The sequence below is a fragment of the Lampris incognitus genome, chromosome 1, assembly GCF_029633865.1.
Source record: "Lampris incognitus isolate fLamInc1 chromosome 1, fLamInc1.hap2, whole genome shotgun sequence".
Classification (NCBI taxonomy): domain Eukaryota; kingdom Metazoa; phylum Chordata; class Actinopteri; order Lampriformes; family Lampridae; genus Lampris; species Lampris incognitus.
Window position 1 is genome coordinate 18,211,992 of NC_079211.1, and position 21,052 is coordinate 18,233,043.

The following is a 21,052-nucleotide window of genomic DNA, read 5'->3' on the forward strand; positions in this document are numbered from 1 at the left end:
CATCAGGGTTGGCCATCCCTGGACCACGTCAATTGTGTGCCTCTCTTGCTGTCAAAAACAATGGTGTATTTTGAGACTTATTAATTATTTCGGTATTATTTTATGTTGTTTGTCTAGTTCACCATTAGGCAATATTTAATATTAAAATGTTTTTATTAGAAAAAAGTTATTGAATTGCTCTGCGTGCCCATGCTAATGGCCTCGCATGCCACCGTGGGCACGCGTGTCATAGGTTGCCGATGTCATGGGTGTATGATCTGGGTCATCGAGGCTCACCTGTACCCATCCCCTGATTGGCGTTTCGGTTCACCTGCGCCCGTTGGCCTGAGTGACCTTGGTGACCCTGATTGCCTGGCTTCACTCACCTGTTCCCTTTTCCGATTGGCTGTGCAGTTCCTGCCCTGTCCTGTGCACCTGTGCCCAGTCTCCCTCCTCTTTCTCTGATTGGCTGTACGGTGCCTGCGCACCTGCGCCCAATCTCCCTGGTTGGACCTTTTGGTACAGTGCATCCGGAAAGTATTCACACCCCTTCACTTTCCCCACATTTTGTTATGTTACAGCCTTATTCCAAAAATGGGTTAAATTCCTTTTTTTTTCTCCTCAATCTACACACAATACCCCATAATGACAAAGTGAAAAAGGTTTCGTAGAAATTTTTGCAAATTTATTAAAAATAAAAAACTGAAATATTGTGTGTACATAAGTATTCACACCCTTTGCGGTGACACTCAGAATTGAGCTCAGGTTCATCCTGTTTCCACTGATCATCCTTGAGATGTTTCTACATCTTTTGGAGTCCACCCGTAGTAAATTCAATTGATTGGACATGATTTGGAAAGGCACACACCTGTCTATATAAGGTGCCACTGTTGACAGTTCATGTCAGAGCAGAAACCAAGGCATGAAGTCAAAGGAATTGTCTGTGGACCTCCGAGACAGGATTGTATCGTGGTACAGATCTGGGGAAGGGTACAAAAAAATTTCTACAGCTTGGAACGTCCCGAAGATCACAGTGGTCTCCATCATTTGTAAATGGAAGAAGTTTAGATCCACCAGGACTCTTCCTAGAGCTGGCCGCCCAGCCAAACTGAGCAATCGGGGGAGAAGGGCTGTGGTCAGGGAGGTGACCAAGAACCCGACGGTCACTCTGACAGAGCTCCAGCATTCCTCTGTGGAGATGGGAGAACCTTCCAGAAGGACAACCATCTCTGCAGCACTCCACCAATCGGGCCTTTATGGTAGAGTGGCCAGACGGAAGCCTCTGCTCAGTAAAAGGCATATGACAGCCCACTTGGAGTTTGCCAGAAAGCACCTAAAGGACACTCGCACCATGAGAAACAAGATTCTCTGGTCTGATGAAACCAAGATTGAACTCTTTGGCCTGAATGCCAAACGTCACGTCTGGAGGAAACCAGGCACCTCTCATCACCTTGCTAATACCATCCCTACAGTGAAGCATGGTGGTGGCAGCATCATGCTGTGGGGATGTTCTTCAGCGGCAGGAACTGGGAGACTAGTCAGGATCGAGGGAAAGATGAATGGAGCAGAGTACAGAGAGATCCTTGACGAAAACCTGCTCCAGAGCGCTCAGGACCTCAGACTGGGGCGAAGGTTTACCTTTCAAGATGACAACGACCCTAAGCACACAGCCAAGACAACGAAGGAGTGGCATCGGGACAAGTCTGTGAATGTCCTTGAGTGGCCCAGCCAGAGCCCAGACTTGAACCCCATTGAACATCTCTGGAAAGACCTGAAAATAGCTGTGCAGCGACGCTCCCCATCTAACCTTACAGAGCTCGAGAGGATCAGCAGAGAAGAATGGGAGAAATACTCCAAATATAGATGTGCCAAGCTTGTAGCTTCATACCCAAGAAGACTTGAGGCTGTAATCGCTGCCAAGGGCGCCTCTACCAAGTACTGAGTAAAGGGTGTGAATACTTATGTACATGCAATATTTCAGTTTTTTATTTTAAATAAATTTGCAAAAAATTTTTCAAAACCTTTTTCGCGTTGTCATTATGGGGTATTGTGCATAGATTGATGAGAGGAAAAAAAGAAATTTAATCCATTTTGGAATAAGGCTGTAACATAACAAAATGTGGGGAAAGTGAAGGGGTGTGAATACTTTCCGGATGCACCGTATATATGCCTGTGGTTGCTCAGGCCCCTTGTCAGATCGTCTCAGACACTCTCAGAGACTCTTAGTCGCCGAATGCGCCGCATCATTTGAGTTTTCCCACTGTCTGTACCTGCCGTCTGTTCCTGCTGTTTATAGTTTTTGTGTAATTAAAAAGTTGTTTTGGCCGATTTTGTCACTGCTGTCTGCACTTGGGTCCTCTCTCTACCGTCGCCGTGACAGCTGACCCCTGATTTAGCATATGAGTGCTTCATCAAAATCAAGGCTCTTATTTTGTCTTAGGGTTTTATTCCTGCTGTCAAGAGAATAACGAAGCTAAATGAGAACTCAGATTGGATTCATTGTATTTATGTTGATTTCATGTGGTGAAAGCCAGCCTACACACCTGATTCGAACCTTTTGGTAGAGCACAGTGTCTCACATCTTATATTCATTTTACTCTGATATAATGTGAAAAATTAGCAGTTATCAGGTGAAAATCTAAAGATTTCTGGCCTGGGCTAAGCCCCCGATGTTCCAAGATCTTAACAATGCCTCTGGTGATAGACGACGGTCTTCTGATACTACTTGTGAACTGGCCTTCATTACTCTCAAAAGTACAAAAAGCAGTTGACTAGACGGGTATAAATTGCTATGTGACGAGTGGTTCTGCCACAAATGCAATTAAAAACCTGGGTTTTAATGATTAAGGAGAGGGCATTGAAGAGCTATTTAGCGTAGAAGTGGAGACACTTACACTGCACTTGGTCAACGCTGATGTTGACTGAAATTCAGTTGGACGAGGTAGGCATGAATTCTGTGTACTTCAGTGTCAGCAGACCGACTCTTCAGAGTTCAGTTGATAGGCCAGGCTCTGTAATTGAAGGGCATAGTTGAATATCGCAACAGTCACATTAATCTTTGCAGCATGTGGCAAGTCACTCAAAAGTAATCAATATAAACAATGTAATTATGTCAGTGTGTGCATGGAGATCACAGGAACAGAAAAACAGTGAGAGACAGATGACAGAAAAAGAGGGGGCAAAGAAAGGGAGAGAGCGGAAACAGCATATATTAGATTTCATAGTCAAATAATGTCACCATTCACTGTGCCTCTTGTCCATAGTTTCTGCATTTGACTTGTCATATGAGTATCAGTTGAATAGAACATATTCAAATTGTGTGTCTTTTAACATCCCACTCAGTCATATGATGAAAAATAATATGGTGCATGTATCAAGGATATGGGCATATCAGTTTGGACAATGTGAACATTCCGATAACCACATGAGCCACACAATAATCTCTCAAATATTTGCATAAAAAATTGACTGGTATAGGAGACATAGATGTATTTAACCATCTCACTTTTGCATGCCGAAACACATGCACACAGTGTGCAAATGGTTGTACACTATACCTGTATTTATTCATCATTATATCTACAATGCGGAAATACCAAAAAATAATTTGAATTTGCGCTGTGTGTAATACGTACAGGTGTGCCAGGTACATATGTCTGAGATAGGGCAAAGTGAGCTCTGCTGTGAAATGACATGCAAGCTTAATGCATTGTGGGTGTTTTTCCAAACACCAAGGCATTTTAATGCTCAGTATGTCTTTTCTGTCCCCTTTCTGGAATAGTGTAAGGTGCTGTGTGTGAAAATGTGAATGAAAATGAAAACGGTAGTTTTTCATTATGTTCTACCTGTTCTCCCCATCTCTCTATTTGACTTATGTACTGATGACTCTTTTACCCATACTGGAAAAGGCCATTACGATCATGCAGTGTGCAGGCCTGATGCATTCAGACGATATACTCCCTATTCTGCAGGGTTGTTTTTTTTGTTTTGTTTTTTTCATAATTTGAAGTGGGATAGGCTTCTTTTTTTGTTTTTTTGTTTTTTTGCATTTGTACTTAATTATTTATTGTGTTTTTGCTGCTGTCCATGTGATGTCGTGTGATAGTGCTTCAAGAGAAAACGAGGATTACCTGGAAAAGTGGGCCTCAGTTCTCAGTTTGACAGTGATGCAAGGAGCTCTTCATACAAAATGAATAACAGTCAGTCAGAGGTTGCACTGCTGTCATCTTGGTTTATGAAACACTTTGGCCTAGTTTTCATCATCCATCCATCCATCCATCCATCCATTATCCAAGCCGCTTATCCCAACTGGGGTCGCGAGATGCTGGAGCCTAACCCAACAGTCATTGGGCGGCAGGTGAGAAGACACCCTGGACAGGCTGCCAGTCCAATACAAGGCCAACACACATTCACACCTAGGGACAATTTATTACGGCCGATTCACCTAACCTACTCCATGTCTTTGGACTGTGGGAAGAAACCAGTGCACCCGCAGGAAACCCACACAGATACGGGGAGAACATGCAAACTCCTTATAGAGGACGACCTAGGACAACCCCCAAGGTTGGACTACTCCAGGGCTCGAACCCAGGACCTTCTTGTTGTGAGGCGACCGCGCTAAACACTGCATCACCGTGCCGCTCCTATTTTTCAGTGTTTATTAAAAACTGCGCCCAGATATAAATAAACTAAGCTTGTTATAATAATTGTGAGTACTATGTCCCTTGTCATCTTTTTACATTTTAACTATTTGAGGGTATACCCATGGAAAAAAAACACAAATATTATCTTGAAAAATATAGTGATGACAGATAAAGCTTGGGGGGGGGGGGGATGGACAAAGTAGCCCAGTCATTATTGTGTTGTTTAGTGAACAAGGAGGACGCATTAGCAATGAAATTGTGTGCAACAAGTGCATCAATTATTTATTCAATACAAATCTCATAGCATTTCATAAATACCACAGGACACCATACATATTGTAACATATTTTCTTAACTGGACAAAGAACAAAACTTGTGCGAACACAGCTTGAAAAATAAACATTGAGTAAACAGTCAACTGATTGACAACATTTGCACAGTGGCTACAAAGCAGTTCGCATATATTGGGTTAATTTTAAGAACGGTGATTGAAAAGCAATATTTCATTGTCACATAGAATTCGTATTTACATTCAATGACATCATGATTGGTCAGTTTCAAATACTACCAATGCAGGAAACCTAGTCATCACTGGTGTCAGAATTTTTTTTGTTTGTTTTACTAGTAACAAATAGGCAAAATAACGGTCATGAACATAAGTCATAGAATAAAAACAAGAAAAAGAAAACCTAAATCTAAATCACAGAACCTTTTATGTGTTTGGTGAACTATGTGACTGAAATCAATGTGGTTACCAGTGGACGCCATCATAGGTGGTTAAAATTTAGAGTTTGAATATGTTTAATGAGAGTGAAATACTGCATGTTTCAAAGATTAGACAAAAAAACCTGGGTAAGCTGATACCCATCTGCAGGCGGGAGTGTAGTGAGGCAGGATGACTTGGTTAATCGTCACAGTAATGACAGATTGGTGTTTATTAGCCATGCTAATACTTGACCATCTTATAATAAACTCATCCATGATTTATATCTGATTCTAAAGTTTTGTTTTTTTCTTCCGTGAACATGATGGCCTATGTCCATACATACATAACAAATAATCCATGCTAAAATATGCCCTCAAACACATGATTTATCAAAAATGTCCTTATGGAAAATGGAAGGGGGTGTATTTTCACCCTCTGCTTCTGCAGTGTCTCTCTAGAGCGGGTAGACATCAAGTACCTCACTTGAGTTTACTTCGACAGGTATGATGGCCTCATGGGGCATCCGTCCTAGCCTTCTGGTTGGTGATCTCACACTCTGCTGTCCCATGTCCAAAATATACAGCTTGCACATGCTGGTTTGATCAAAACTAGTTAGCTTAGTAATGCTGGCATAGCTTGTAGAAAGGCAACGTATAGCCAAGCGTCAGGGGAGGTGCTGTGTGTACACTATGTGCATAAGTGCACAGTGGGCAAGGCTCATTGTTTCACACAGCTGTGCTTGGAATGTTGCAGTGTTAGCGACTTATTTAAGAGTCATTGCACATGAATGCATTGTGTCATTCAGCAAGAGCAGGTGAAGACACCAATGCCATCCCCCAGTGTACCACTTTATTGATGAAACGACTAGAAAAATAACTGACACAGCCGAGGTGCAAAGAGAGGCTATAGCCAGGAGGGAGCAGTGTCGATACATAGTTCTCAACCTACTCATCATGACTAATAAAGATCATATTTAAAGAAGACTATGAATATATCACCATCTATAGAGAAAAGACATGCTAACACTCACTGGTGAAGTGGATGTGAAAACTGAAGTTTATGTTTTATTTTTACATATAGATCATGGCCATTTTCTATTATCAGCAGTGACTAATGGCTTTAGCAGTGATCAAATATTTGGACTCCCTCCATCTTTGCATGTTTGCTTGGTGTGCAGTATAGTAACATTTTTGAAAAATATAATAGAAAATTAGTTGTGAAAATCAACTTGATCATAAATCCACGGCATTCAAATCTATGAAAAAAAAAAAACACACACACACACACACACACAATGAAAAATGTGTTTTTCACATTGCAAATATTAATCTAGGATGACACCATTTTCATGTCCATTGCAACTTGTCATTAACGACAGTGCCAACTACATCTAGCAATACAGTACAGCGAGATTCCTCCGAAGGAACAAAGTTCACAGTTTTGCCAGTGTCAGCTGACCTCACACCAAAGGCAATGCCACATATACACAGGTCACTAACACTGATTTAGATTGGCAGAGAACCTCTACACCCCCTCCCACCCTCAGTTGCTACATTTAGCATGCTGCTACTTTGATCACGACATACTAGAGATCACAAGCCTGACTAGGGAATGGGAATATGACCACGCAACGCCTCCATTACGCTTAGTGAGTGAGCCTGTTTTCTTGCCCCTGACTGTGCATCATTTGGACTGCAAAGTTTTAACACGAAAATTATTAATACTGAGCTATCGATTACACTGCCCTGTGTCCAAAGTGACACACCACACTCTAAGTACATATGTTCATAAGAGGAGCAATAAAAAAAAAAAGGAAAAAAAGAGTGTCTTTTTGAACTTGGCGTTTTGCTTCTCATTGCAACCAGTTAATTTAAAATGAAGTAATTTGTAATCTAATGATCTATTCTTAGTGTTGTTTTTGGGAGGGAGTCATCTGATTCTCTGGCTTAAAAGCAGAGATAATGGATTTATTGGTGTTTATTGGGCTAGGCTCAGCTGGACCGGGGCATTTCCTGAGGACTGTAAATTGCGGGAGGGTTAGAGGAGAGAGAGCAGACAGCAGATTTGGAGGGAAACCGACTGAAACATCTGGAACAGCACATAAACTATACAGGGGATGCCGATGTATCCTACACAAATGTTAGGTAGGGTTCCTACAGATCCAGACATCTGTTTACACTGAGAAAACTCTGGCAAGTGTCAGTGAGTACAAGTGAAGGTACTCAAATCAGTACACCGACCACTTCTCTCATCCATGTTTACGGAGTTGAGCGGACACTACCTCCAAGCCTTGGAACTCTGTTATTACTTGGCTATTTCCATACACTGTTTATTATTGTGCTCAGTTTGTACCCTGGTGCCATGACCAAGGAAACGGCCGCTCTGGTTTCAGTAAACACTGCATGCTAAAGCAAAGCAACCACATAATCTAATCAGCAAACAGGCACTTAGGCCACAAAGGAGACCTCAGAGCATACAGTAGGAAGGGGGTGGGATCAACGGTTTGTCTAACACTTGCTTAATGTCAAGGTATGCAAGGTACAAAGTTATAGTGGTTTATATTGGTTTGTACATGTCACAAACACATCAAAGTGAGCTTAACATTCATTGTGCAACTATTAAGTAATTATATATGAGAAATTCCCCTATTGGGCATCAGCAATTACAAAATGCAGAAAAGTGCATTGAAATCTATACATAAAATGAATAGATGCTTCATAGACTCTAACCCAAGACTAACCATTTTGTCAATTAATGATTTCTGCTTTGGATTGAAATATGGTAGATAATTGTATTTCTGAAATATACATGAAGTCCTGCTAATCTATTAAATTGTAATGACTAACTTTAACTCGCAAAAGCTCACTATAGATGTTCCCCAGCTTGCACCGCAAAAATGAAGATACACAATCTGTGAGTGTTACCCTTTTCGAGTGTTATCTGCTGGCAACAGAAACTCCTTTGCAACTGGCTGTAAAACATTACTGCATGCAGGGAGAGGAGCTTCAGAACATTGTCAGAGTGTCTGAGGCATGAAGTCTGGCACCAAAGACAGAGAGACAGGTCTTGGCGTTGTTGCTCATCTCTCATACTCTGAAAATTCACTAAAAGAAGAGGAAATTTTACAGTAAATACACAACTGCAATCTGTGTTAGTGCGGAATGTATGACTTAAGAAATAATGTTTGGAGTTTGATCGTAATATACTTTTTCGTGCAGTTTGATAAGAAATAGTTAACTTCATGCCTGTGCTCTTAGCCCCAATGAAATTTGAAGACTCCTTGAGCATTTATACATTTACGCGCGCGCACACACACACACACACACACACATATATATATATATATATACAAAATTTATATTCTTAAATTTTGGTTGGACAACTCAAACAAATAAAAAATAATTTTACACACAATTCACATACTTTCCTACAGCAACTTTTTTTTTCATTAAATATTGTCAGGGAAAATATGAAAAAGGATCCACAGACACATTCCTTTAGAGCCTGCCTGTTCACAATAATACACAGGCCACCTCATAATATACTACAAAGATACTGCCCCAGTGTACTTACTGTCAACAGTGAGTCAATATGTCATTATTTAGAGAACAGAGTAAAAAATAAATACTGTAAAAATACGGTGAGGTAGAAGCAAAATCAGCATGATAAAAATAAAAGGAAAAGTGATCTACCTACAGTATTTATGTTTTGATGTTGAAACAAATTGTGAACCTTCTTTTCTGCTCAATATGTGTTTCATTACTGTACCCTTGGACCAGTCTCCAGAGACTCCACCAGCAATGCTGACTGGGCTTATCTTCATCAGTCAATTGGAAAGAGTCATTGACTGCAGTGTAAACATCTCTGTGTTGTTCTTTGGACATAGTGTTCAGGGTTCAGAGGTTAAAGGGCAGTTGTTAGGGTTTTGCTGCAGTTCCCATTAGTGTCTGTTGTTCTGTCTGCAATCTCAGAACTCACCCCTCCTTTCTCTAGACTCCCTTCATTGGGGTCACTCTCTTCTGAACTGTCCTTGCTCCTCCCCTGCTGTCCGCTTTGCCAGCTGTGTCCACTGTAGATGTATCCATTGCTGGGTGTCAGATTGGGAAAGCGGTTCCTCTTCATACAAAGGATCTCCTTGAAGGCATGTCTGAACTCAGGGCTCCGGCAGTAAATGAGTGGATTGAAGGCTGAATTAGCATAGCCTACCCAGTTGAGTATCCTGAAGATGAGGTTGATGTCACCCACCTTCCATATGGCCACCACCACATTGAGCAGGAAGAAGGGAAGCCAGCACAGAGTGAAGATGCCCATGATGATGCCCAGTGTCTTCAGGGCCTTGTGCTCCCGCAAGCAGAACTTTGCTCTCTTGGTGCTGCGCCCATCATTGGCTTCCAGAGATCCCGGGTTGTTGCTTTGACTGTTGCGGAAACGGCCCTCACTTTGGACGATCTTCCGCAGCTGGCGCCTGGCCTCCTGAAACACGCGACTGTAGACAAAGACCATGATGACCAGAGGGATGTAGAAGGAGATGATGGAGGAGGTGATGGCATACGCCATGTTGGTGTTGAAATCACAGCAATTACTGTTTTCAATGCAACGCTTAGCCTCAATATCGTCCGACGTCCACCACTTCATGTGAATGGGCAGGAAGGAAATCAGGGCAGCAATTAACCACACCAGCACAACCACAATGCGAGCCTTGCCCTTGGTCAGCATAGATTGATAACGGAAGGGTGAAGTGATGGCCAAATAGCGGTCTAGAGCTATGACACACAGGGTCTCTATGCTAGCTGTTACACACATCACATCCGTAGCAGTCCAGAACTCACACCAGAAGTTGCCAAAGTGCCAAGTATTGAAGATAATGTAACAGGCTCCAAAAGGAACTACAATGAGCCCCATTACCAGGTCAGCACAGGCCAGCGATGTAACAAAACAGTTGGTGACGTTTTGCAGACGCTGGAAGCGGGCAATGGCTGTAATGACCAGGATGTTGCCAAAGACAATAGTCAAGACAAGCAAAGACATGATCATTCCCAGTAGAACCATTTCTACCTCACTGTATCCACCATCATTGTCAGAATGGTCTGACAATGAGACGTTCCCTTCATCACTCACATTGAGGAATACTGGATGGGTGGGACTTCCCATGATCTGAGGAGACCAGATGTGGATAACACATACACGCAAATACACACACACACACACACACGCAAACACACAAGGGTGAAAATCACAGTTTACACACAAACTATACAAAGTTGATATGGACAGTAAAGAAAAATAATGTAAAAAGAAATCTATTTTCACTGGGAAGAATATTTACTTGACAAGTAAACATGAAAAAAACGACTATTTTACCATTTCAATATAACTAACTTTAAACAAAATGCTATAAGCTGAATTAGTAAGCACACATGTGTCTTCTTTTGGATTCAGTTCTATAAAACATTAAGAGAGAGAGAGATGTTCCTTTTTTTAAGGTCACCATTTGGTTGGCGTGGTTTCTTTACAACCCCCACCCCCCCAAACTTGAAACTGCACAGCTTGACATTAAAAAAAAAATTCACAAACCTCCACAGGTTGCTGTCCTTTTCCTGGCCTCCCATACAAAGTAGGAATCTCAAGTTTTGGGTTGTCCCTGCAAGTTGTCAGTCTCACATGTCTTTGCCTGCTCTCTCTTTTTGATAAGCTCTATGTAAGTCTTTTGGTCTCTGCGTCACACTCACTCACTCAGTCCTTCAGTTGAGCTGCGTTTCTTCTAATGTGTCTCCTGGGCTATTTGTCAGAGCCCTTATAACATTCAGCGATGACATCATTGTCAGTGCTCAGCCAATCAGGCAGCCAGTATGTGGAGGGAGCTGAGGGCTGCCATGTGTTTAAACAGATAGCCCTCACTGCACTACGCTGCTGCAGAACCGCATGAGAGAAAATGAAAAAGTCAAGCAAACTCTCAAAACTTTTTGAGAATTTGCTTCCTCTTTTTGCTTCCTCTCTACATGGTTTCAAGGTCTAGATATAAAATATTGTCTAATAAATTCACAAGATTTTTTTGCGTACGTCGTCTTCTCAGTTCTCTGAAAAGTGCTATACAAGTGTTGTAAAGAAGACTTTACAACATTTGCTTAATGTAAGTAGTTAGAGATATCCATAATGTCTCACAAAGCTTTGACCAGTTTCTCAGGTGAGGCAAGTTTTTAACTTGTGTTACAACCGTTTCAGGGTTGTAACATCAGTTAAACTTAATGGTGTTTTTCGCTCATGCACTGGCATTAGCATTTAACGTTTGATTTACGGGGAAGCTTATCTGGCTGAAAATCAAAAAGACCATTCCCACTGGCTTCTTCCTGCCCAAACACTGCCAACTATCTTTTAAAAAAAAATTTTTTTTTTAAGCATCGTTATTAGGGTGCAATTCTCAGAATTGATTAGGTTTTTAAGTCATTGCAAATACATGAAATGTAAAAAAAAAGAATAAAAATTATGGAATATTGATATTATTTCATATTTCTAAAAAAAATTGGAAGTTAGATTACTCCTATTTCTCTCTTATTTGAGGATTGGCCTCTCGTATCACAAATCCACTCACGGAGTATATCTCACCAAAGTCAGTGTATTTATCATAAATGATTTAAGAGCGTGAAGCATCGCTAAACTATAAACTAGGCCGCGTACTTTACACGACCTCCTGCAAACATCTGAAATTGTAAGCATTAATGAAAAGCTCTTCGAATTTTGAGCGAGCTCTTATTATTACTCAGTATTATCTTTGACTGGGCACCAGCACTGAGCTGCACAGAGCAGTGATAGGGGCGATGGTAGAGAAAGTGGCTGGGATTAGAACTGAGCAACCAGTGTGGCGTGTAAACGGTTTTTCAATGATGGGTTGCTGTTGTCCTCATCCGCCTCCTTCCCCTCACCTCAGCTTTGTCAGGCCTGGCCCAGTTCACCTTGGGTCTGTATAATGTCTAACAGCTAGCTGAATAGCTTTCACGTTACATGTTTGTTGAGGCAGGTACTGTGGAGTTGGGGGACAGTGTGCTTGTCCATGCCCAGAAGGATAGCTGCGTGTATTTCACTTTCCATGAGTACACATGAGACTGAGGGACAACTAGCGTAACAACCACAAGACCTGTGAGTCTCTTTGTACTGTCAAAATATTAAGGAACTTGTGGTAATTAAGAGGGAGAACAATTATTGCGTATATATCGATACAATTGCCGTTTGTTCAAACTGATGTTGGCTGTTGATCATATGGAGAGCATTTCAATCCAATGGGGATAATAATTTCTTTTTGTGCAGATTGTGTGTGTGTGTGTGTGTGTGTGTGTGTGCGTGCGTGTGTGCGTGTGTGTGTGCATGCACTTACCATAATAATGTCTGCCACTGGCCCATCACGCTGGCAGGGAACATTCCCTGCCAGCGTGATGGGCTGATCCCTGCCAGATCAATTTGATGCAGAATGAAAAAAAGGTAGTGGGGTAACATAGAAAATATTCTTCCTGACAGTGTTTGACCAAGAGGGAAACGCCAAAGGTTAAACCCTCACACAAAAACTTTTATTTATCTTTCAAGTTTTTCTAAGTTTCAAAGAATTTCTTGTGGTGAGAACTCTGCTCTATTGATCATATGATTCTTAGCAAAGACCAAGCTGTTTTTGAATAATATAGTCACAACTAAGGCCTAAGGAGTATTGGAATTCAGTCTGTCTGCTGTGTGTGTGTGTGTGTGTGTGTGTGTGTGTGTGTGTGTGTGTATAGGCAAGTATTAGCTTGACTGTAGGAAGAGATGATGACTCCCAGACATCTGAACTTTCCTTGAATAAGAACACCAAAGGCACTGTGTTTTATCCATTTACATCTTGCCATCTTAAAACCCCATCTGAATGACCACACAATAAGCCTGGTGACCATTGTGAGCTAAATACTTTAGTTCAAGTACACGGAAACTGTGAATTCACCTCATCATAACTTATTCTGTTCAGACGGCTGTCCATGTGCCGTTAATGTGCCGTACGTGGTGGGCTGTTGCTAGGATTTCTCTTTTTTCTATTTGCCCTAAAGCATGCTCACATGTCGGTGGCCTGTGTTACAGGCCTCGTCTTGACTAAAAGAATCGCACTCAGAACCAGAATCAGCCTTTATTTACCACATCCCAGGAACTCCATGTGACATTTAGACATAATACCAGATTTAAGAAAAGTAATATAAAAAGTAATATCAAAGGCAAAAAAAGCAACAGATATGTGTGTGTAAGAATGACGTTCTCTGTATAATGGTGTTTTAGATCTTTATCTGCAAAAATCCGTGCAAATACAATTGTATCCAGGAGATAGTAAATTGGGTTTGCAGTAGAAAAACAAATTCAGTAGCTATGGGATTTATGTGAGAGGTTTACAAACTCACAGTGAATATTATCTATGTACTTAAGATAATATGACAAATTAATAATTTATGTGAAACATGAAAATAGCTCGGTTATATTATTTACAAGATGCACAAGGTCAGTACGATCATCCTTCGTTTTAAGCTGAAACAAACACTATGGGATGCCATTTATGAATTTTAAGATGTTCTTCCATTTATTCTGCCTTGTATATCACACGTTCTCGACTCATGTCTGACCATTCTTAAACCTAAAAAAAATACTAATGGCACCCATTTAAGCGGTTATGACCCTTGTACCTCTTAAAGTTTTTGATCTGCCAGACCCTTTCTACTGTTCTACTCATTGTAAGTCACATTGGCTCACAGTCTTCACTTAAAGCCGCGAATGTAATGTAAATGTCCTGTTCAGTGTCCTGTTTTGTGGTTTTGGAAGGTAGCAGTCTGCATGTTCAGTTAATCATGACTAGTTCCCTAAACCTGTGACGTATGTCTTCCTGTATCCTGTCACTCCCAAACAGAATCATTCCACTTCTGGAAACCCACCGAGTGCCTTGGCCCCCTTCTCCAGTGAGATACTTTACATCTCCTCTGTGGAGGGAACCATGTCTTAACTTTCTCACACATGTAAGTACTCCCCTCCACACTGCTCAGCTATCTCCACCTCACTCCCGCGTACCTAAACCATGCCATCATTACATAATGCTGTCCTACAAATCTGATCATTCTGCAGTCCACCAATGTGGACTGCAGAATGATTCCCTCGATGACTTCAACTTCTCCCCCACAATACTGTAACCCCTCTGTCCACCGTCCGGAATGATAACCCGGTGGACTTTACTGAGAAATGCCTGGGGAATACGTTTATTTTAGGTGTGGGAGAGGATATGAAAGGAATTTTACTCTCTCACTCGCTTATATTTCAATTCATTCAGATGGCTTCATTAAGAAAAAGATTGCAAAAGAAACCTGAAAAAATAAACACATCAGTTTTTCAGTCCAGACTCCTATGAAAAGTTGAACAATCACTGTTTATGTTATGTTCGACAAAAACCACTGAGATGTTTCGAGTGCTATAATGTCCTTGGTTTAACTCTTACGCTAGGATAAGGGCATTGGGGTGTGAATGAAGTCAAAGTTTTTCCAAATACATCTGAAAACATTTACTCGTGTTCATGTCAGGTGCCAGGTATACCAGGTACAGTACAGGGGCAACACTTGAGGCAAATTTGTAATTTGTGATATTGGGTAACACAAATAAAATGGATTTGACTTGACTAGTACATGTAGCTCAGAGGAGAGCAGTCATCGTTACCTGAAAGCATTGGCCATGTTATTGTTTCACATGAAGCTCTTCGTTCACTTCTCAAAATCGTACTTAAGGAGCAAATAAATGAATGAAGACATCATAAATTAAATTTCGGATTGAACATGATTAGTTGAGAAAATGTTTCTCTGCCACTGACAGTCCAATCCGGTCTAATCCATTCAGGCTCTGTCTGATTTCAGGAATGACTTTACAGGCCAATCAATTGTCCTTATTTAATTCATTCGAACAAAGACATTCCCTTGAGGATTAGTCAAGAGTCTTAATCACTAATTGCTTCTTTGGTATCAGAGGCCCCTGGGGAACTCGAACTGAGTTCCACCCAAAAAGTAAAGGGCAGTCGAGCCAACTCAGACACAAACGCAAAAAAAAAAAAAAAATCCATAGTTCGTTGCTCTTCTATGATAACAGAATATGTTCAATTTTTTTGTAAGAGTAGGGAGGCTACAGCGCAATGTTTTCAAAAGCATACCTCAAAAAATACTCATGAATAGGTAGCATAAACTACTGTTTAGATAGCCAAAGTAGTAGAAGGAGACTAAACTTGTGGCAACCCACATTGTTCTCTCAACTTTCGCTAGAGCTTAACTGCAGGAAGATGTTGTAAAAACTGGGGAGTCAACATTACATTACAGCTTACTGAGCTATTAAAAACGTCTGGAGCTGTGTTTGGAACAATCAACACCATGGGGACACAACAGCTGGCTCTGAAAGCTCCTTTTACCTTTACTATACACACAGTACTGTGCAAAGGTCTAAGGCACATGTAAAAAATTCCATAAGGTGAAGATGCTTTTGAAAATAATTCCATGAAAAGTTTCTGCCTATCAAACATTTTACTATAAAGAGCAGTAAACAGTTAGAAATTAAATCAGTATTTGGTGCGACCACCCTTCGCCTTTAAAACTGCATTGATTCTCTTAGGTACACTGTCATGCAATTTTATAAGAAAATCGGCTGGTAGGTTGTACAAATCATCTCAGAGAACTTTCCACAGTTTCTCTGCAGACTTTGTCTTGCTTCTGACTCTCAAGGTAATCCGAGACGGCATTGACGATGTTGAGATCAGGGCTTTGTAGAGGCCATACCATCTGCTGCAGAGCTCCTTGTTCTTCTTTTCACTGAAGGTAGTACCGTATGACCTTTGCCGTGGGTTTAGGGTCATTTTCCTGCTGCAGAATGAAGTTAGGATGGATCAGATGCCTCCCTGATGGTATTGCATGGTGGATGAGAATCTCCTTGTACTTGAGGATTCCATTCATTGTGATTAGCTCTCCAACTCCATTTACAGAAATGCCACCCCAAACCTCTGGCTGCAGATGCTCATCCATGTAGCACTCTAGCATTTCTAACAACAAACTACCTTCTATCTGAGCCAAAAATTTCAAATTTTGATTCCATTGTTCATGAACCCAGTCCTTGTGTTTTCATGTGTAGGTGAGTCTCTTGGCTTTGTTTCAACTTCAGAGGCACAGCTTTTAGGTAGCAACTCTTCCATGAAAACCGCTCCTGACAAGACTTCTCTGGACTTTAGAGAGGTTTAGGGGAGACTGGAGGTGGTTGTAACAAAGGGATGGTTGTAACAGCATCACTTTCACTAAGTAGGGATGACCTCAGAATGATGTGATCAATTTCATTAATGACCACTTCCTTCCTGGCCATGCAGGTAAAATTGCATAACTGTGAAGGTGTATGCAGATTTTACAGCCAAAACACTGATTTTCAGGTAAGGAAATATTTCTTTGGACCAAGTCTATATTTTGATTAGTACTGATACTGCTGAAGTTAGAATTATGTAACTTGTATTACAGAGTAATTTCTTAGGTAAAATGGGAGGCATTTCACCTATGCTAAAAAGCTATGCTAAAAGGTGTTACAATTAACCCCGTTATGACACAAATTTTGGAGGGAGAAGAAAAGAAGAAGAATAGTAAAAAAGAATGTGTAAAATGCAATTTTTGGAAGTAGGTAAAGCAAACAAAATTATGCAGAGAGAAGCCAGCCAAAAAAACAGATCCAAGAAGGACAAGGATCAGGATTTAGACACGTCAGTGGAAGAAGATTTCTACGTTGTGTGCATGGAGCCCTTTCGAAATGTCAAACCCAAGGAAAACAGGATCAGATGTGTAAATTGTATATTCTGAGCCCAGAAAAACTGCACCCCTGGCAAACCTACATACATCTGTCACCACTGTGGCTCTGGTTAAACAGCTAACACACACACACTATTGTGTTCACTGCATAGCTGATGTTCTCTAAGAAATCTCTTCTAGATTTAAAAGGATCAGTACCACTATCAGGGGCAAATACAAATGCAAACACAATGACAGTTCTTTGTTTATCCTGGTGCATAAAATATGTTCTAGAAGAAAGTTTCTCTAAAGTTTTAAAATATCAGTAACAGCTCATTATTTTGGATTACAGTCATTCTTAAAGTAATATAAGTCAGTGGTATGTTATGTTATTTTTGTTCTTGGCGAACCACAGGAAGATGTTCCAAGTGTTGGCAAATGCGCAGTACGCTTATTTAGATGCATATCTTGTGGTGAGGTCTCAGTAATTAATGCTTCACTTACTCTTTACAACTTACCCCAGGTTTTGTTACAACCTACCTCGGTAGTTAGGCAAAACTTGTCACAATGTAACTCCTTGTATTTGACATCAATTAATGAATTCTGTGATATAGTTGGAGAAGTTGGAAACATTTCTATTTTTGGTAGACAAATAAAGGTGCTTTGTTTCAAAATTTGACCGCTCATACAAAAAACTGGTGCTGAGGCAAAAGCTGTTACAACCATCCCTGTTCCCACCTACTTGGGTTCCAGTGGTTTCTGTGAGTTTAGAGCTAAAAGCACTGCTGGACTTCTTCCGAATCCCCCCCCCCCCATTTTCTCCCCAATTGTATCTGGCCAATTACCCCTTTCTTCTGAGCCATCCCAGTTGCTGCTCCACCCCCTCTGCCATTCCGGGGAGGGCTGCAGACTACCGCATGCCTCCTCCGATACATTTGGAGTCACCAGCCACTTCTTTTCACCTGACAAGTGAGGAGTTTCGCCAGGGGGACGTAGCACGTGGGAGGATCATGCTATTCCCCCCAGTTCCCCCTCCCCCCCGAACAGGCGCCCCACCCTACCAGAGGAGGCGCTAGTGCAGCGACCCGGACACATACCCACATCCGGCTTCCCACCCGCAGACACGGCCAATTGTGTCTGTAGGGACGCCCAACCAAGCCAGAGGTAAGGGGATTCGAACCTACGATCCCCATGTTGGTTAGCACTGTTGCCTCATAGCTAGAAGGTCCTGGGTTCAAACCCCGGGGTTGTCCAACCTTGGAGGTCATCCCAGGTTGTCCTCTGTTCTCCCCGTGTCTGCGGTGGGTTTTCTCTGGGTGCTCCAGTTTCCTCCACCATCAAAAAGACATGCATGCCAGGGTTAATACTCCTGTCTGTGCCCTTGACTGAGGCATGGCAAGACGAGCTGGAGTTGGGCCCCAGGTGCTGCACGGCGGCTGCCTACTGCTAGAATGGGTTAAATGCAGAGCGTAATTTCCCTACGGGGATCGATAAAGAATATCAAATCAAAATCAAAGTAATCAAGTTTTTTACTGAAATATGGTTAGTTGATATGATACTTTCTTTAAAGAAATTCAAAAAAAATCTTTGCAATGTTTAATTCTTGGGAAAATTACTATTTTGACATTTAAAATTACGCTCTTTCTGCTGACACTAATGCAGAAGATAAATAAACATCCAAGAAAAAAATGTCTATAAAAATCTCTGCTGAAGACTTTTGCACATATATATATATATATATATATATATATATATATATATATATATATAACTTTGTTAAAAGAAACACTCAACAGTAGGGAAAGTGCTCAACCAATAAGGAGCAGAATAATCCAGTTAGTCAAGTAAATTCTTTATGAGACAGTACAAGCCTGTTTCATGCCATAAGCAATCATCAGCTGTCCATGAGGAAGTACATAGACAGCTGATGATTGCTTATGGCATAAAACAGGCTTGTACTGTCTCATAGAGAATTTACTTGACTAACTGGATTTATATATATAGGGTGTCATCATGCAGTGTAGTAATTACAACAAATCTAATCCTGCAGAAATTACATATTACCTGTGTTAGACCATTGCTGGACTCAGTGATTTTGCTTAATCGTGCTTATGCTTAAAGTTGTATTGCTATGATCAAAAAACTTGGTCTCTTTCTAAAGCAGTGACCTTTATGCATGGCTCATCCTTCCATATCAAGCAATTCATTGTTTGGCATCCACAGTAAATAAATTAATAAATTGTGTATGCCAACATAAACCGGCTTTTACTCTTAAGAAGAGGGCAGAACCCCCATCCTTGGCCTTTCTTGGCTTGGTGTTATCTACAGGCTCAGAAAATGGGTGGTCCCAAGGGTGTCATTATTTTGTCTGATGTATTATTGAGCCTGAGAAGCAAACGCAAACCTTCACAGGGAGGTTTTATCTTCAGGTCTGAGAAGGTTAAAAGATAAATGTTGTGATTGACCTAATGCCTTAGTTAAGTAAGCTCCGCAGAGTCCCTGTCACAAGATGAAAGAACATTCTTCTTATATGACACATGCAATGTATATGTACTTAAAATGGGGCCTGTAATATGAATCAGGCAGTGAAAGATTAAACTATTAAACCAGTATGGCTTTAATATCCCACAGACATATGTTCATCATTATGTCCTGCCCAGGGAATTCTGCTGATGTGTATTCACCAAGGCTTACATTATGTAATTAAAAGCACAAGGACAATGAAAGACAGTGTTAGATACATAGTGCCACAAAATATGCCAAGGGTCCATTTACTATCAGGGAATATCCCATCAGATTTCCATGCTGGCGAAAACCTCCAGCATAAACCTCATGGGAGAAAATTATTTGTTATGCAATACTGTCCTTATGACTCAGGACAGAAAATGCCCTTTATGGCGTGAATCAGTCTATCCAAATCTGTGGCATTTAGTATTAATGTCCTCACGGACTCATCATCCATCAATAACTGGAGAGACAAAAGAAGTTTTTGCAGTAAAATCATACTATTAAAAAAAAAACCTGGAGTGGGCATAGGAGAGATAGTTTTTTTTTGGTACTTAGTTCTTCCTAGCAGTTCAGGGACTCAGTATAAAAACTTGTATTTCTCATCTAACTTTAGGGCTATTTGGATGTCTGTAGTTGAATTGCATTCTCCCACCCAAAACCGTTTGTGTTGTGTCATCAAAGTTTAATGGATGTGGGCAGCAATGATTGAGAATGTTGGGGAGTAAATCGAAATGTAAATTAATAAACAGCCAATACTTCATCTCCCTACTGGCTTGAATAAAAATGATGGACCAGAGACATCATAAAACCAACGCTGGTTGAGAATATTAATAATTCATATGAATAAAAGCCTTTTTATTTCCCCTCGCTTCTTTTTTCTTTCTTTTTTTTTGTATGGCGGTAATAGTCTGATGGCATTTCTTGACATCTCACTTCTTTCTCCCACCTCTGCCAACTGTTTCAGTTAAGACTGTGTTTATTATTCAACTATGAATATATGTTTCAACCTTGTTGAAAGAGTTGTGCCCTTTTTATTCTAAACCACTGCCAAAAATAAAATAAAGAACATCATAAAGGACTCATTTCGGAGCTCAAATACACAGTGCTGTGCTGCTGATCCCTCACGCTGATTTCCCTTTCTGCTGCCCATCCCTACAGCGGCAAACACTTGAATGAGTGGGATGCAGTCTTTACTTGTCTGTGCCACTTGGGTAAGAGGCTTCATCCTCTTCCATACTTACCACCACCACTGAACCTCCTCCAGCATCCTCCCCTGTGGTAATTAGCAGCAAAAAGGAGTAAAAATTTCATCAGCTCTGCTCCGAGTGAAGGGTTGGTAGCTGGGAGACGGACTCTTTCTGGTGCTTTCCCTGAGATGTTGGGCAGCCATCCAACTTTTATAAATAGCTGCAGTCCTACGCGGTTTGTATCCA

At 41.0% G+C, this 21,052-nt stretch overlaps 1 protein-coding gene across 1 annotated transcript; it reads right to left on the reverse strand.

Moving 5' to 3' along the window:
- Nucleotides 1-8,758: 8,758 nt before the first annotated feature.
- adrb2a (adrenoceptor beta 2, surface a) lies at nt 8,759-11,073 on the reverse strand. The gene is made up of 2 exons (XM_056288890.1): nt 10,903-11,073; nt 8,759-10,482 (listed from the first exon to the last, which is right to left on the reverse strand). Exon 2 carries the CDS (start codon nt 10,477-10,479, stop codon nt 9,232-9,234), a length of 1,248 nt encoding a protein of 415 aa, XP_056144865.1. The 5' UTR covers nt 10,480-10,482; nt 10,903-11,073; the 3' UTR covers nt 8,759-9,231.
- Between the last annotated feature and the right edge of the window lie 9,979 nt (nt 11,074-21,052).